At 32.4% G+C, this 19,137-nt stretch overlaps 1 protein-coding gene and 1 pseudogene across 2 annotated transcripts; both read left to right on the top strand.

Annotated features, from left to right (window-relative positions):
• The first annotated feature begins 2,672 nt into the window (after window positions 1-2,672).
• LOC120164179 lies at window positions 2,673-4,565 on the top strand. Of its 2 annotated transcripts, none has more exons than XM_039173933.1 (4): window positions 2,673-2,980; window positions 3,075-3,178; window positions 3,268-3,352; window positions 3,594-3,713. In XM_039173933.1, exons 1-4 carry the CDS (start codon window positions 2,768-2,770, stop codon window positions 3,687-3,689), a joined length of 498 nt encoding a protein of 165 aa, XP_039029864.1. In that variant the 5' UTR covers window positions 2,673-2,767; the 3' UTR covers window positions 3,690-3,713. The 2 variants fall into 2 exon arrangements, with proteins under 2 accessions (XP_039029864.1, XP_039029865.1); XM_039173934.1 differs by lacking the exon at window positions 3,594-3,713 and adding an exon at window positions 4,401-4,565 and having other exon boundaries at window positions 2,674-2,980.
• A 2,804-nt stretch (window positions 4,566-7,369) lies between these two features.
• Window positions 7,370-17,843, top strand: LOC120164346 (annotated as a pseudogene).
• The last annotated feature ends 1,294 nt before the right edge of the window (window positions 17,844-19,137 follow it).

Below are 19,137 nucleotides of genomic sequence, written 5' to 3'. Positions count from 1 at the left end.
TTGCCTAGGCTTCGCGGTAGCATCGGGAGCCGCAGCTGGGAACGTGGGAACTTCTTTCGGAATCGCGTTCTGCACGGCTGCAGTTGCGATGGTGGTTTCCATATATGGGAACATTAGTGACGTTGCAGGTGCTGTAGCCGCGGGGACTAGTGGTGAAGAAGGCGAGTCCAATGGCTTGGACAATAGAAATAGCATTAAGAATGATGAGAATGAGAATGCAAAGAAAGAGCCGGCCTTGCCTGTGGGCGAGGAAGCTGCAGAGGAAGGTGAAAAGGATCAATAATTAAAGGGTTTCGGGTGTTTCTATGTTATTAAGTCAATTTTCTCTTTGTATCGTAATTCTTTGGAAATAATATTTGGCAAGCAGATTTGTTATGGGATATAGATCAATGTTGTTTATTTGATTTATGACGAACCTTGTTTATTGATGAATGGAAATGGACTCTATTCTTAAGTTTCATCGACGTCTTGATAAAGACAAGCTATTACTCTCACAAGTCCTCCAAATTAAAGACAAGCCATTGCCCAAGTCCTCCAAATTAAAGACAAGTTATTCCTTTTATACAGTAATTGTCTTTTCTGTTATTCCTTTTATACCATAAATGTCTTTTTTTCACGAGTTCAGATCATTTTATGATATTTCCTCCATTAATGAGATAATATTCTCTGTAAATTGTATCTCTATTGTTACTCCTTCACCTATTGATGCCTCCGAAATTCTTAGAAGTCTCCGAAAATTTATATCCTCCGGACAACTATGATCTATTGATCTGACCGCTATCAATCCTATCACCAGTTAAATTTATTATATGACGGTTATGTCTACTCACTTCATCGACTTACATATAACCACCATCATCTTAGATATTATCAACACTAAGGGTATGTACATAAATCGTTATGCAAAATTGAAGAGAGAACTTTATCTCTTAACATCTCTTATTGTTAATTATTTTCTTTAAATCGTTTACTCTCTTTTTATTTCATAATATGCATTTACAAATGACTAGATATAAACTTTTAACACTTGAATAACGGGCTTCATTTTATTCAATACATTAATTTCATTGTTTAAAATTGTTGTGTCTTTTTTTTTAATTTAAGTATTCTTTTAATATTTTTGTGTTCTTTTCTTTTTTTTCTTTGATTTTTGTTTAGTCGATGATGACACCAATTTTAGTATTAATTGCGACCATTAGTGATTATTCGTTCTCTTGATTTTTTATACTATCTCATTTGTTTTCCTTTTTTCTGAGTTTTTTTTCCTTCAATTTTAAATAAGAATCTCAATTATTATGTATGTGTTTTCTCTACTCTTATGACACGATCCTTATAACTTTTAAATAACATCATCTTAGATTTTACATCAACATTAAAGTGTTGTATATAAATCATTGTACAAAATTATAGAGAGAACTATCTCTGTCTTAATCTTTTTTATTGTTAATTATTTCTTTAAATCATCTGCTCTCTACTTCTTTCACATCACACGATTATTTACTTAAATTAAAAGAGATAAATAGCTAAATGATGTCACAGTCCAATTTTCTCTATTAATAATAATATATTTTTAACATTAACGAAATTATAAAATTAGAGTACTAAAAGATTAATTCGATTGATTTCCGGCTAATTCTCTCAATATTATTTTATTGATATAATTCGATTGATTTCGTACTTCTGCATTTACAAATGATTAGACAGACTTTTAACACCAAACCACAGGTTTCATTTTATTCAACACATTAATTACATAGTTTAAAATTGTTATGCGATAGTCGCCTCCATCTTTTTTAACTTAGGTTTTCTTTTAATATTTATGTATCATCTTTTTTTCTCTCCAATATTTATGTGTTGTTTTCTTTTTTTTCCCCTTTAATGTTTGTTTAATCAATGACGACATTAATCTTATTGTTGATTGTCGACTGTCAGTAATTATTATTTCTCTAATTTTTTTCATACTATGTCCTTTGTTTTTTTTTTTAATTTTAAATAAAAATCTTTATCCTTGTGACACACTTTTATGTATTCTTATGGCACGTGTTTTCTCTACTCTTGTAACGTGATTCTTATGACTTTTAGTACTTTTTTTGCATATAGTTGCGATCATTTTGATGCTCGTACAATGACTCTCACAACATTTGTTTCTTAATCAGTTTGTTCGCTGTCGTGTAATTAGATCCATTCTTTGGTAAAAAAGTTATTTGTCGATGTAATTAGAATTATGTAGTGAAGCACCCTACCATATAGTTTGGTTAACTCACCACTTCTTATCACTTCGTAAAACGTCTGATTCGATAAAGACAATGAATTTTTATGAAAATTACTTGATTCTTTTGATGTTGGTCGTCATTCTTGAGGAAAAATTTTCATTTTTCTTAGTATCTTTTGGTTGAATATTTTTTATATGAAATTTTTTGTGATTATTTTTTTCATATATTTTATCATTCTGATTCTTTTCATTATCTTATTAATGAATTCTGTTATGAGATTTTTTTAATAATTTTTATCTAGAAAAAAATAAGAAAATTTAAATTTGAACTTACAAGATAGAGTAAAAATATTAACTAAAAATTACTCTGGAGACAGTTGACTGTTACGAGACATTTTAATAAATAAAGATTGTAAAACAAATATTTTCGTTAAAAAGCCTCTAATAATATCCAGGTCACGCTAATCCCAGTACCCGAACGGGCACTTCCGTAATCCCTAAATCCCAACGTAAACCCCCAAACTGCTTTCTCATTCCTGGGACCAAGATTAAACGATGCAGAGATTGTGCACCAAGCTCCGCTGTTTGGCTCTCCAATCCACCCAAAATCCTCCCTCTCTTTCCGTTTCTCGTCGCCTTCTCCATTACTCCACTCCTCCTATCCATTTTTGTTCCACCAAATGGAGCGTTAAACCCTTCCTGAATAGCAATGTCGGATCACCTCTTCTCGCCATCAATTCCTTTCCTTGTTCACCACTGCTTCTCTCTGTAATATTTCGATTCCTTTGCATTTCATTTGGTGTGGAAATTTTATACTTGGATTAAATAAAGATTCTAAACTATGGGTCTCATTTTTCAATAGTTGGTCCAAGTCCGACATGTTTCGTCAAGGGAGCGAGCAAAGAGGAGGAAGCCCATGACTCCCCGTACTTCCAAACTGAAGAAGATTAAGATGAAACCTTATTCGTAAGTTTCTCCGTAGTTTATTTTTCTGTTTTGGGGAAAACTTTTTTTATATATTTATTTGGTTAATGGTTTACTTTGAATTTGATTAGGTCCTATAAGTCCAGGTTTAGGACTTTGAATGATGGCAATATTCGTCGCTGGAGGGAAGGCAAAAATCATAATGCACATTTGAAGGTAATGTCATTTTTGTGTTGTTCCAGTTCTTCCCGTTTAATGTTCTTATTTTGGGTTTCATTTTTTTTTTGAGCTGGAAAATTGCTTTATTTTATGCGTCAATAGTTCCCAATGCACTGTTAGTGATTACCAAAATTCTGATTGTAAGACAAGCAATCAGCAAGAACAAGTTGGTCATGAATAGTTACTAAGTACTGTATTATAAAGAATTAGGACAATTGTAGATGCCTCCGTCTAACAGAGTCGATGTGTAGCATGCATGTTATGTGATGGACTTTCGAATAGGGTTATTTATGAGTCCAAGGAAATCATTTTATCTTTCATTGTTAAAGAATAAAGATTTTAATGCTACTTTTACGAAGCCAGTTATTTGGATGGCTTTGACCGTTCTACTAAAGTTCAACCTTCCATATTTGCTTGCCGTCTTGCTGATCGTGCTAGACACGTATCATACTCGATTATGAATGTATATGTGCATATGCACATACCTCTGTGATGTGATGGTGGGAGTGAAATGGTGTGTTTTTAGCTGTCCATTACTTTTTCTTTTAAAGAAACAGGAATTTTAGGACTTCATGTTAGAGGGGTATTCAGAGGAATTATGTGCCTTTACTGTAACAAAATTGTGCTTATTGATATGGAGTAATGATCTGGGGTATGTATAGCAGAGGCACATGATTATGGCTGGCCAAGAGACATGACGCGGTTGTATAATTGTGAATGCATGCATGTATATTTCCTTTGACATGTTTTCTTTTTTCTGTTATGTTTATGTGTTGTTTTATGAGACCTAGCTCTTACCTTTGACAGTTTATGAAATGGTTGTAGCCAAGGAAAATCTAGGATAAATCTTATAATCGATACCTTAGAGATGGTTGTCACCAATACACAAAGTATTGGAGATCATGAGATCTCATCTCGATTTTCTTCATTCAAGTTCAACCAGTATAATACAATAATATACCTTTGCTTATTTTCTTATCATAAAGATTATCTCAACACTTCTAACTCATCTTGTAATGTAGTAATAGTCTATTGTTTAATGCAGTCGAAAAAATCAAGACGGAGACTGAGACAACCCGCTTTAGTACCTGCCGCATACGCGAAGGTGATGAAGAAGCTCAATTTTTGTGCTTAAATTCATAGAATCTTTCATCAGCAGCCATGAAAGAGGAAGGTGCCTGCTTCTGCTCTCTCCTTTGTGGTGCTGAATTTTATGGCACAAACCTAAAAACATAATTTCAAAATTTATTTTTAAATTAATACATGATTTGACATGATATATTAATTTCAAATTAAGTTGCAATACATAATGTCATATTAATATTTGATGTTGTTTAGTGTCACAAATTATAACTTAATTTAATTGTTAAAACAATTTGTTAAGATATGTCTCAATTTGAAAAATATTTCCAAATTTTTGTAATCTTAATGAAAGAAGAAAAAACAAATACTAATCAAGTTGGTATAAAGATTACCAAAATCATAGGCGAATTGATATATAAAGCTTTAAGAAACTGACAGAAAGGTTGATATTCAAATTTCAAAATCAAATGTATTAAAATAATGGGTAAATTGTACGTTTATCACCTAAACTATCAGTTTTATTTTGTATTAGTATCTAAATTTTTATATTTTTCAAAATCATATGTAACGTTTATTTTTTGTTTTATTTTAGTACTTGTCGTTAAAAACTTAATGGGAACTCCTGCATGTAGTATTTTTATGGGTAAATTATATTATTTATCATTTAATTATCTTCTCACTCCTATTTTGGTAACTAGAGTTTAAAAAAGTTCAATTTAACTACTCAACTTTCAAATTACTCATGTTTTAATCACTCTAATTTATTTTATTAATAATTTTTTTTGACATGATATTTCTTATTATTATTTTATTAATATATAGTTAAAATAAAAAATAAATTTGAAAGTTAGAGTGATTATATTAGGAGTAATTTAAAAGTCAAGTAATTAAATTAAAAAAATTAAACTTCAATGACCAAAATAGAAGTGAGAAGATAGTTGAGTGATGAATGATGTAATTTACTTATAAAAAAATGTTATGTTATAACAGTTTCTAAACTTTTAACGACGATGTACCAAAATGAAATCAAAAATAAACATTAAAAATGATTTTGGAACAAATGAAAGTTTATATATTAAAATGAAACAAAATTGATAGTTTAAATATTAAATATTTAGTTTACCGTAAAATAGTTTTAGTTGGAATTCTCGAGTTAAAATTTTGAACTTGAAGTTCCCGCCCATCAAGCTTAAGTACAAACAAAAATATTCATATAAGATTTATGTATCTTATTCGTATGTTTCTATAAAATTATTAAATTCAATGTTTAGCTATAATCTCTTTGTTATATTTAAATTCAAATTTTTATTTTATTATAATTATTTAGTTAAAATAATTAACACTATTACTTATTCTAATTAAAGTATCACATTTTTGTGTGTGCGAAATAAACACCTACTTAACTCGTATATGACGCTTTTTAATGTTGTAAGAATATTATTATAAAATTTAAATTAGTATTTTTACTGAAATAATCATAATATTAACTGAAATAATTATTTGATGTATTAGTAATAAAATAAAAATATCGAGTCTTAGGAGTAGTCATATATCTTTTCTCGTTTATATTTTTATTTTCTTAATATATTAGAAACACATGATAAAATCTTAATTTTATCTCACCATCAATATATTAAACAATTATTGGAAAATATTTAAATTAATTAATAATATTATTAAACAAATGGATTAAATTAGATTAGATTAAATATTTTATATAACTCATCTTTTATAACGTATATTTTTTTAATAATAGAAGAAACGAATAAATTTTAAATAAATTATTAATCTCAAATTGCAAAATAGTATTTGTTCACATTATTTTTTAATAATTGATGATATACACCTCCTAAAAACGTAACTACTGAACTTAATACTTTTTTCTTAAAAAAAATTATTCCCTTTAATTACTAATGTCACGTGATGAGTCTAATTATCAATATCATTTAGTATAAACAAAATTATCAACTCATCATTTATAAAATTTAAACATATTGTTTTTTGGTTGGGAGTGGGTATTTGATTGAGTTGAGTAGAGTCAAATAAAATTAAGTTAATCAAGTTGACGAGTCATATTTTATAATTCAATTTTTATTTGAAATTTTTTGAGTCGAGTGAAATTGTTTGAGTTTCTATTTAGTTTTAACTATAAACATTTATAATGCTATGTTATTATTTGATTCAAATTTAAACGATTTTCTATAATTATATAAGATATCCATATATGATTCTTTATTTTTTTTCCATATGCAATATAAATATATCATATGAAGTTAAATGATTCAACTCGAACTTAAAAATTAATTTACTAATTACTAAATTATTTGAGCTATTCAGATTTTATTTTATAACTCGAATCCGAATAAGAAATTATTAATTTTAATTCAGTGGAATTTTATTAACCCTACTCTCAACATCAAACCATTTTTTACATGATTGATCTGATAACTGTGCAATTAGAGGTGCACAAAAAAATTCGAATATTTGATTTTGTCTAAAAAAATATCCGAAATCGGATTTTGGAAAAACCGGTTTTTTTTAAATCGGATCGGATATTTAAAAACCGGATAGTATAACCGGTTTGGGAAAAAATTGAACGACCGATTTTTTTACCGTATTAAAAACCGGTTTTTTTCAAACCGGATTAAAAACCGATTTTTTATCCGAAAAAAATCCGGTTTTTTTGCAAACCGAAACCGGTTATACTATCCGGCCCTCCAAACCGATTAGGATCCGATCCAGTTTTTTTAAAATCCGATTTTTGGGTTGGAGGAAAAAACCGGATCGATTTTTATCTGATCCGGATCGAATTAAAATCCAACTTCTGTGCATCTCTACGTGCAACCCAAGAACAATACTTCAAACGTAACACCATCATTTTATTTATGTCAATAATAAAAGAAAGACAAATAAGAAATACTCCTACAACGAACGTTGTTTTTTGAACTAGTGGAGATCGAGTAGAGTGAGTGAGTGAAGTCAGATTCCCAGCTTACCGATGCAGCGGCCTTCCACAGTTCCGCTGGCGCTCCACCTCCACTCCATCCACATTTGAATTTTTTTAATTTTCTGTTTGGTTTCAAATCTTCTTTTATCTTTGTAATCATCGAAATTACCTGCACTTTTGTTTCTGCATGTATGGAGAAGCCAAAAGGAAATTCCGAGGATGAATCCAAATCTTGCTGTCTTGCTTTGGTCACAACAAGCGGACACGATAATGTAGAGCAGCCAGCGCCTCTAGATATTTGTCTCACGGAAGAAATCGCCGCCGCTTCCTCAGCCGGTAACGAGCTTCTTCCCAGAAGATCCACTAGGCTCTTACACCTCTCACAGGGTCGGAATTTGTTTTCGAGGAAATCCGAGACAGAAATGGTGCTCCGGAGCTTCCATAGAAGGTCGCGGCGAAGTTCAGCGTTGGTCGTGCGGGAGATCGCAAACCTGGGGACAACTGTGAGTTACAAAACAAAAATTAAGGAAAGTAAGAGTAATGGAAGGTCGCCCAGATTTCCTCTCATTTCAGCTGCGTCTGAAAATGAAAAAGTTCTCTCTCTCCCCGCGAAGGTAGACCAATGCCCTTTTTTTCTTTCACTTTTATTTAAAAATACTATTTTTCCATTCAGATTTGTTTGGTTCTAAATTTATTTAAGAAAACACAGCTGTACATAAATAGATCCATTAATCTCCATTTTTATCCAAGAAAAGTATTTCTAGTTTGCATGGTACAATCATTGATCCCGAGTTTCCTTGTTACTAATTTTTGAAACGAGAAAATTATTTATAAATTGATTGATGGTTTCTATTTCTTTTTTGTTGAAAGAGGTTTTCTAAATTTATGGAAAAATAAAAAAGTTAAAATATAATGTAATTTAATTTTAACAACAGATTATTATTGTTACTCTATTATTATTATAGAAAATTTTCATACATATAACATAATAAAATATTTTCAATACATATCTATATATTATTTTTCATTTTCACTCAAGTGTGTAATGTTGAGTACAATTAATATCACTTAGAGTCGTAAAAAGAAAATTGAATTTCTTAAATTTGTACCATTACATTAACAAGAAAATTAATTATTCTCTAATTTGTTAGTAGTTTAGCCTAAAAATAACGTTTTGTTCAATTCCGTTGACCACTTCCCGAGTAAAACTGGGTTTTCGAAAAACTGTTAAAACATTGGCTGTCAATTAAGGTAAGCTTGGGGTTCTGCCAGCGTTGTCTTTTGGGATTATCACTTGCTTGGTTGAGTTTGGTAAACTGGCGCTAGACATATTTTTTGAGAAGACGGCCTCAACTTTCAATTTTAATTGAGGTTTTGATTGTAGTTGTTTTTGGGTCAACGGAATTGTTAAATGTGGGTCTAGTTCTATCTAAACGTTATGGCTTCATAATTCTTTTAATGGATGGCTTTGATTATCTGCTACTATTTTCATCTGTGTTTTTTTCACGTTTTACAAGTGAAAGATAAAACTTTTTTAGTGTTGTGTAACATCTGTTTCATTTGTGTGTATTCGTGTTCTTGGGTTATGCATAGTCAGAGTTCCAAAAGTCTAAGCTTCAAGTTAAAGTGAGTAGCAATTGCTATTTTCTATCACTATTGCATTTTCATGACATTGCCGGCATGGTTTATCTTGCTTTACTTTGTGTGTTCCTAACATTTTGTTTTTCTTTTTTCTGCTGCAGTGGAAAGAAAGAGGTTAAAATCACGTATGTTGAAAGAATCAATGGAATGGGTTTGAGGAGATCTCCAAGGTTGACTTCAGCCCCACCTGAAACCAAGGGCCGCTCTTCAAAAACTATCTTTAAATCCTCTGAAAAAGGTTATTACTCTGAAACAAGATCTTCCCGAGCTGTTCTTTTCAAGCAAAATGACTCAAGCTTTTCTGCTGAAAAGCATATGAGAAAGTCTCCTAGATTTATGGCGGAGACTGAATATCGTGGTGGTAATAGGTCTTTGAGAAAATTTCAAGATCTTAACCCAAGACTTCCCATTGAAACGCAATTAAGAAGAACTCTGAAAATTAGTCAGGCTACTAAAAATGGTTGCCGTGATGACTCTATTAGAAGATTGGATATGGATGAAATGGGCTTTTCCGGGGAGGAACTCTCTGAAGTTTCTCCCAGTTTCGTGCAGGTTGCAAAAAATTATGGGAATGATGCATCTTTTGGAGAACATAGAAGGGAAATGTCTAATGAAAATCAGATGAAGACACCTTCCTCATGTTCTAAATTATTGGCTGGAGGTGATAGTGCTGAAGTGAACACTTCTTCCAATGGATTATCCAATTCATGTGATGAACAGCCTTCTAAGAAATTTAAGATCCCATCAACAGAATCAGATATGGTAACCTCAGATGAAAAATTCTCAAAGATGGACAAGGGCTCGTCTCTTTCAGGAAAGAATAGTAAACCCAAGCTGATCCCATATTTATAGGCAATCCAATCCCTGATGATGAAGCTCAAGAAAGGTGGCGGTGGCGTTATGAAATGAAGGTGATTGATATGAACTAAACGGGCAACTGCTATTTCTTTGATTGGGCTGTGGCCGTAAGTTTTTGCTTTGTTTTGCATGTTCATGTTATTTTCTGTCCATTCTTTTGCCTATTGTTTCTGATGTTGCTTGACACCCCTTTATCCCTTTATTTTTCTTGAACGTTAACTGGCTCGCATTATAACATCTTTTAGTATTCAACATTGATACAATGGTAAGTAACTATACATCTGGTTTTTACTCCTATATAGTTTGGACATCATTGTGTGTAGTTTACTGCTATATTGTTCATATTTCAGAAGCAGTTAGTTTTACAGAGAATGATCTGTGGGATGAGCTAGAAATAATAGTAAATTGAGCCCACATTGCATTTTAGTTATTTCAATGCCGATTGCCAATATCTTGTACTTTGCAGAATAAAATATCCAATAGCAAAAGCATTTCATTGGAGTAAGTAGCCTTCTATGATCTCCCTCTTTTTGGTGGTTGTTGTTATCCTGATTTAGGATTGACCTCAAATTCTTTCTTGTCCTTCTAATCATTGTTACTATTGCGATAGTGTCGAGGACGATGAAGACAGGATAATTTGGAACGTGGAATGCCATTATGCTCAAGCTGAAATTGGTGGATGTACCATAAATCTTGGGGATTGTGTTTATATTAAGGTAAATGCGATCAACCGTTGGTGTGCTTTATAATCTGTGTATATACCTTGAGCTTCTCAAATTTTATGTTAAGCAAATCAGGTTTATGTGGTCTCTCTTCTAATCATTTTTGCTGGTCTACCAATGGCACTTCTAAATATCAATAATCCTACAAATGAAGCAAGCACATTCTCATGGGATAAGGATTTTTTCAGGGTGAAGAAGCAAAACACCACATTGGCAGGATATTAGAATTTTTTAAAACAACAGATAGTGAAAATTATTTTAGAGTCCAGTGGTTTTATAGAGCTGAAGATACTGTAAGTACAGACATTTAGATTTATTTTAGGTCACGCTGTATTTGTTACCCTGACCTTTGATGCTTCTGTTTTGTGTTTGATGCAAAGGTTATGAAACAAGAGACTGCCTTTCATGACGAAAGACGTCTATTTTATTCTACTGTAATGAACGATAATCCCATAGATTGCATTATTTCAAAAGTTAGTATTACACAAATATCACCTAAGGTATGCTTCTTGTGTTCTTAAGTCACTTTTCTCTTTTCCTATTTCAACTGTTTATGAATAGCTTTTAGAAATTTTGTTTAACAATTTTCTACTTCATTTGATCATTCTCACAACTATGTTGTTGGGAATTTTGGATTTATTTATTTATTTTTCTATAACTTGTTGCAGTTAGGTTTAAAATCTAATTATCTTCCCCAATCTTATTTCTATTTTGAAATGGAATATTGTGTGGATTATTCAACATTCCGCACCTTGCCAACTGGTAAGCTTCTTGTTGTGCTCGTAATGGAGTTTAACTGCCATATTAGCTCTATATTTGTTCCCTGAGAGAAACGAGGGATGGTGACCTTGGAAACATAACCTGGCAAGTGAAACGAGTGATAAATGATTATCACAGTGCTAATATATCTACCTTTATATATATTCAGATTGAACTTTCAAGAGCTTCAGTTCCTCAAACTTCAGCAAGGAAGTTTCCCCTACAACTCCTGCCTTTTCAGCAAATATTCCTAGTTTTGGAACTTACAAGGCAGAACTGACATTACTGGATCTTTATTCTGGCTGTGGTGGAATGTCAACCGGTTTATGCCTCGGTGCAAAAGCGTCTTCCATTGATCTAGTGACGGTACTTTCATCCAATCAATGATAAACTGTTATTTTGTGATTCATTCAACAATAAAATTATCATACTATGTATCTTACATTCTGTATTTTAGAAATGGTCAATTGACAGTGATAAGTCAGCATGCAAAAGCTTGAAATTAAATCATACAGGGACACATGTGAGTATCACCACCTTGTATTTTACAAATTGCAACTTCCATTTGGCATGCCCCAAAACTGTTAAGAGGTAGATAATACTATTTTTTTCCATTTATTTAGGTCAGGAATGAAGCTGCCGATGATTTTCTTCGACTATTGAAGGAATGGGAAAAGCTTTGCAAACGATATGGAGTTGACAATGTAGAAAGAACACATCCTTCAAGATCCAGAACCTCTGAAGCAGTCGGAAATAATGACAGTCCTGCAGAAGATGCCAATTCTTCTGATGAACTCAAAGTTTCTGGTCTTGTTGATATTTGTTATGGCGATCCCTGCAACACAGGCAACCGTGGTCTAAAGTTTAAGGTGGTCTATTTCATCTATACGATGTGATGGTAGTTCCTTTCATGCCTTTAGTGAGTTTTTGTTTGTTATCTAATTGATTTTTTTTGTATCAATCTATTCTACTGTTATTCATAGTCTTCATTTTTTGTTTCATGTCATAGTTTGGTGAAGATGGCATATGATCATAGCTTTTTTGTTAGGTCCGCTGGAAGGGTTATGGTGAAAGTGATGATACTTGGGAACCAATTGAAGGCTTAAGGTAAAATAATTGCTGTCATTGTTCCTTTATTGAATTAGGTTATTATTTTACTTACTCATTTAAATCTCTCAGCAATTGTCAAGAATGTATTCAGGAATTTGTGATAAAAGGATTTAAGTCCAAAATCTTACCACTTCGTGTAAGTTTTCTTTAATCAAATGTGCTGGTGGATGTTTAAACTGAGGTTTCTAGGGATATTTTTTATGAATGGATTCTCTTTAATGAGTTAATGTAATCAGGGGGATGTTGATGTTATTTGTGGTGGCCCTCCATGCCAAGGGATAAGCGGCTATAATCGCTATAGAAATGTTGATTCTCCACTGGAAGATGAAAGAAATCGTCAAATAGTGGTCTTCATGGACATAGTGGAATACCTAAAACCTAAGTTTGTTTTAATGGAAAACGTGGTTGATATTCTGAGATTTGACAAGACTTCTCTTGGAAGATATGCTTTAAGTCGATTGGTACATATGAAATATCAAGCATGGCTTGGAATAATTGCAGCTGGTTGTTATGGTCTTCCTCAATTTCGGTTGCGTGTTTTTTTGTGGGGTGCACATCCTAGTGAGGTTTGTTTTCTAATTTGTTTGCATAAAATCGAGATACAGCAGTCCTCGACTGTCACTGGTTGTGAAGTAGTGCTATCACCTGTAAATTTAATGATTTTGGTCTTGCTGGTGACCTAACCGCGTGTGGTTTACTCTTCCCTTTTTTTTTGAGGGGGGGGGGGGTTATGATTTTGTCTGCAGAAGCTTCCACTACCAACTCATGATGTTATTATCAGATATTGGCCTCCTCCCGAGTTTGAGGTTGCTATTTTCTTTCTCTTCTCTCCTTAGAATGCTTTTACCAGCAGTCTCCATCCTGATAATTCTGTTTATCTTACTTGTGCAGCGCAATACAGTTGCTTATTCTGGAGGCCAACCCCGTCAAATAGAAGACGCTCTTTTTCTCCGTGATGCCATTTCTGATCTTCCACCTGTAGTTATCATATATTTGTTTTGCTGATTCAGCCACCTCTGATATTCAGCCGTACCCTGCTCCTTTTAATTAGTTAACTGATTTGCAGGTTGCAAATGATGAAGCTCGCGAAGAAATGAAATATGAAAAGCCTCCTGAAACCGACTTTCAAAGATATATACGATCAAGTAAATATGGTAATTTTTTTGGACATTTACCTTAGGAAACATCGCATATTTCAATGACTAAATTTCTTGTTGTATAACTGGTTGCTTTATTTGTTTTTTCGTCTATATATCTGAATATTTAGTGGCGGTTCTCTAACACCGAAGTAATAGACCATTTGTTAGGCTCTTATAAGATTTTATGCCAGATGATCTCTTTTTTATGCCAGTTCTATATCAATAAACGTGTTCTTTTTTTGGTTGTTAAAAATGATAAAAAAGTCTTTGGATGAAATCAGTTAGGTATAAAGAATGTTTTTCTTCATGGTGGTCTTCAAGAGGAGTTTGAGAAAGTACGTAGTTTGAAAAATCTTTATATGACTTGAAACAAAATTCTTGAGCTTAGTTTGTGAAATTTAGATAGACAGTTAAGAAGTTTAGGGTGCAAAAGAGCAAGTCAAATCATTTTATTTTCCATAAAAAGTTCGATGGAGGTATTATTTTGTTATTTGTATATATATAGTTGATATTGTAATTACTGGTAATGAATTTAGCTGAATTTTGTCTCTGAAGTCCTTTCTTCATGCTTAGTTCTATACCAAAGATTTGGGATTTTTAAAAATTTTCTGTAAGAGTTGAAGGTAGGAGTAAGAAGGGATCTTTCTGTCTTAGAGGAAATATGTGTTTGCTTTATTATCAAAGTAGGAAAAATTGAGTGTCAAACCATATAGTACTCTAATGGTTCCCAATTTACAAATAGCCAAAGAAAGTGAAATATCTACAAGTCCTGAGAGGTACAAAAGACTTATCGAAAAGTTGAATTATCTTAATGTGACACGTCCTGATATCGTTTATCCGGTAAGTGTGTTGAGCCAACATATGTCATCACCAACTGCTGATCATTGGAATGTCGTAGAACAAGTTCTTCATTTTCTGAAATTTGCTTTTGGATTTGGAATTCTATAGGGGAATCATGGTCATACTAGGATCAAATGTTTTTTTTATATATATTCAGATTGGGGTTGATTTTCTTTTCATTTGTGAAAAGAATCAACAGAGTTTGATTAATACCGGCTATATGAAAACTAGAGAACATCTAGGAAATATTTTCACAAACTCTGAATGGGGTCTAGATTGATTATCTATGTAACAAGTTGGGCATGATTAATATCTATACTTCAACTTAAGGGGGAATGTTACAGATATGTAGGCAAAATATTAGGATAGATATATTATAATTAATGTAGGATATTACGTTACCTATTATAGGATCATTATACTTGTATATAGACCCATAAGATTTATGAATAAAATACTCAAAAAAGTATTCTCTTTATGATATTCTACATAATAGTAAGCATGGGCATAGAGGTGGGCCTATGCAGCATATCTAGTAAGGCAGCACTACTTCTGTTTAAAATGTTGCTTCTGTTTTTCCTGTTTTGCCTCTGGGTGAACCAAATAGTATTAGTCACATCATCCGTTTGTTGTACGAGTATCACAGAGGAGAGGGGGCATAGCATAGGCCCTTTGTATTGTTTCCTCTAATTTTATCTTCCATTTACATTTTTCCTTTTTTTCCTGCCTTTGCAGCGATGACCTGTTCTGCATTGGATATTGCCACAATAATAAAGATCTGTTTGTATGACCATCGGCCTACTAAGTTATTTGAGGATGATTATACTAGAGTGTGTCTGATTCCAAAGAGAGAGGTTTTATAACAATCGACATTGTCACCATTTTGCCCTTCTGATATTTTTCTAATTTAGAATTGTTTATGTAGGGGGCAAATTTTCGAGACCTCCCTGGTTTAATTGTCGGAGCAGACAATGTGGTCCAGAGGGATCCAACACAGGAAAAGCAGCTCTTACCATCCGGAAAACCATTGGTGAGTTTCTTCTTTTCCCACGAGAGCAACATTACATCCTCTTCTTATGTCAGTGCATGCTTGTTTGAGTTTGTGCCTGAATGGCTGTAGACTTAGTAAAGCCGAGAACTGCTACATATGATGACTGCATTACAACTAGGGGTGTAAACGAGCCGAGTCGAGCTCAAGTATTGCTGAGCTCGACTCGACTCAAAAACTCTGAAATGGAGCTCGACTCAACTCGAAAACTCGCGAGCTTAAAATTTTCCAGCTTGACTTGAACTCGAAATCCTGAACTGAAGCTCGTGAGCAGCTCAAAAAGGCTCGAAATGAAGAAAAAAAATTAAACTTAACTCGATTGAAGCCTCAAACTCAAACTCGAACATGAACCTTAAATACATGAAATCTTATTGTATTTTTTTTTTAAAAATCAATACATAAATATTAATATTATTATTAATTTATTTTTTTAAATAAAATCTTAATATATTATATTTTCAAGCTGCTCACGAGCTTTTCGAGTCGAATATCGAGTAGCTCGTTTCAGCTTGTTAAGAACTCGAGTCGAACTCGAGCTCGAGTCGAGTCCATTCGATCCGAGTATTTATTGAGCCTTGATCTGTCTCGTCTAGCCCTAATCACAACATTGAGGCATTTTCGTTTTTCATCTTTCATTTTCCTTTGCAAACTTACTGAAACAGCTACTGTTTCTAGGTTATATCTCTTTAATTGGAAAGCACTTTAAATGAATCTAATGCAGAAAGGGAATGAAATGACAATGCATTTTCTCTACACTGAAATTCTACGTCTAGGTGGCAAAATTTATTGCTGATGTTGATTCTCTTTCATTTTTATATACCAGAATACGTCTTTACCTTTGAACAAGGAAAATCTAAAAGGTTAGAGTTTTTTCAACAGCCTTTCTGATTTCAGCCAACTCCTCATCGTCAATAATAAAAAGAGGTGAAAAATGGAACTAATGTAATCGATATATGAGCCAGACCATTTGCAAGATTATGGTGGGATGAGACTGTGCCAACTCTTGTAACTCATCCTTGCTGTCACAGCCAGGTTTGATTTTGCACTAGTTTATTTTTTTAAGATTACACATTTACTAGTCCTTTGGATTTGCTTGTGAGTTTTTGGACTTGTATAGGCAATATTACATCCGGAGCAAGACCGGGTCCTCACGATCCGTGAATATGCAAGATTACAAGGTTTTCCTGATTATTATAGATTCTGCGGGACAATTAAAGAGAGGTATGATACTTTTGTTCTAAATAAATTAACTTAATGATATCCTTTTAAGATTATACAGCTTTTATATCAGCTGCATGTCACTAAGCCATATTGAACAGAGGAAAAAGATGTGCAGTGTATTTTCCTTGTCCTAGCAACCTAATTTTGCATGTTAGTGCTGTTATTCTCAGGGATTTGTGTTTTTTTCTTTCTTTAGATTTAGAGCAAATCGCATTAGGGGGTGAGTATTCGATCTAGTAGAGTAAAAAAATTCGAGTTAGTTGAGTTGAGAAGTTCTATTTTATAACTTGAATTTTATTTGAAATTTTTTTGAGTCTAGTCTATTTTATGAAATTAAATTCGAGTTGGGTTGTTCGAGTCTCTATTTAAATTTAATTGTAAATATTTGTAATATTATGCTACTAATTGATTCCAAGTTAAACGGCCCTTTATAACCATATACGATATACATATATATTTTTTCATATGTGATATACATATATCATACAGAGTTAAGTGATTCGACTCGAACTTAAAAACCAATCCACTAATTACTAAAAAATTTAAGTTATTCAAGTCCTATTTTATAACCTGAACTTTATTTGAAATTTTTTCGAATCAAGTTTATGAAACTAAGAGTTGAGTCAAATTTTTTATCTTCGAGTTTTACTCCCCTTAAATCTCATTGCTTTGATATCTTTCTGCATATTGAAAAATGCAGTCGTTGATTGGGTCAGAATATGACACAAATAAATGCAATGAACTTACCAATTTTTTGATTAAGCAAGTTGAGCGAATATAAACTTATTTTGTTTGTGAAATTTATAGGTATTGTCAAATTGGGAATGCTGTTGCTGTTCCAGTTGCTCGAGCCTTGGGATATACAATGGGAATGGCGTTTCAGAAACTGAGCGGAAATGAGCCGCTGATGATTCTCCCCCCAAAGTTCTCCCCTTCCACCAATATGCAGTTAGCAAAATCATTGTCCCAAAATGGTGATGATTGCGTTGACTTGAACTAAATTAATTTCTTAAAATTCATGTGATGTGTCTCTCACATAAAATCATTGTCCAACTCCCTTCATTTCGGTACTTGTGTTTCTGACATAAGATCATTATCAAATTGGAAAACTCCCTTTCATTCGTTACTTGTATCTCTCACATAAAATTTTGTTGCAGTTGTTTCTTTCATAGCATCTCTGCAAGTTCCTCAAATGAAATAAACGACTGAATTTAAACTTGTAATTTTAGTGAAAACCTAATTTAATCTCAGTACTTCGCATATTGATTTCATTTTATCTGTTTGTAATGTGTGATTTTGTTGCTTAAATATGTTGTTTTGTTGTTCCTGGTAGCTTAACTTGTTTTTGTGATGCCTATTAATAGAAAAAAGGTACAGACCTGTGTGCAAAACTCAGACCTGTGTGCAAAACTCACTTGAATTCATTAATATATGTATTTGATGTGTAGGATGTGCTTGGGGACTTATTTTTTTGAATTGTTTAGGGTGGTTATTATAAGATGATATATGTTCATAAATTTTCTTAGTCAATTGACAACACACATCTTATAGATATAGTTGTTCGAATCTAATTCCTTTAGGAAGAATAACATTCCATTTAACCAGTGAAATGGGTGCTTTGAAGGAATTTTTGGATTTAAATTTTGAGTTTTAAAACTGGTATTTCAAAATGTAAAATAGGTTAAGAGTTTCGAAATTTAGCCTAGTCACAGTAAAAGTTCTGAAACTTGCTCACTGGTTCGAAAATGGGGTTCTAATTAGGCTTCTCGAGCCATTTTGAGCCCATAAATCCTAAGGTATGGGTATCAACAAGACGGGTTTTGTCGGGACCCCACCAAACTTTGCAACCAATTGAACGCGGATGGATGCATGTTTTATTAGTGGAGGGGTAAAGATTGGGATAAAAATTAGACCCATTACAAGTTATAGAATAGACGTGAATATGACTTTATATTCATATATCTTCACGTCTTGCATTATTATTTGTATTTTGATATTAAGAAAATTATTTTTTAAATTGTTGAACTTATTTTCAAAATTATATTTTAACTTATTAAATTATAAGGACGAGACTTATTACAATTATTATTATTAAAGTAAATTATATAAGCGACCACTTAATTGTTGTCCCCCACTTTAACCACTGATGTTTTGATTTAATTAATCGAATTATTCAATTATTTAAATGATTCAATCAGACTATTAACCTTTAATATTTAACGAAGATTGTGACGTGTCGTTAAAAGATTAACATAATTTTATATTTGGTTCTCAATGCTTATACATTTTATTAATTATAATTATTTATTTCTCACCCAATCAAGGGATGACACCTGTCCTCACAAGTTCGTTAAGTGAGAAAATAAATTGAGAATTCAGCATACCAAGATTCGAACTTATGTACTGTGGAAATG

Source organism: Hibiscus syriacus, unplaced genomic scaffold (assembly GCF_006381635.1).
Source record: "Hibiscus syriacus cultivar Baekdansim isolate YM2019G1 unplaced genomic scaffold, ASM638163v2 tig00111506_pilon, whole genome shotgun sequence".
Lineage (NCBI taxonomy): Eukaryota > Viridiplantae > Streptophyta > Magnoliopsida > Malvales > Malvaceae > Hibiscus > Hibiscus syriacus.
Note: the sequence above shows the minus strand (reverse complement) of the source record. Positions and strands in the feature narration are given on the sequence as shown.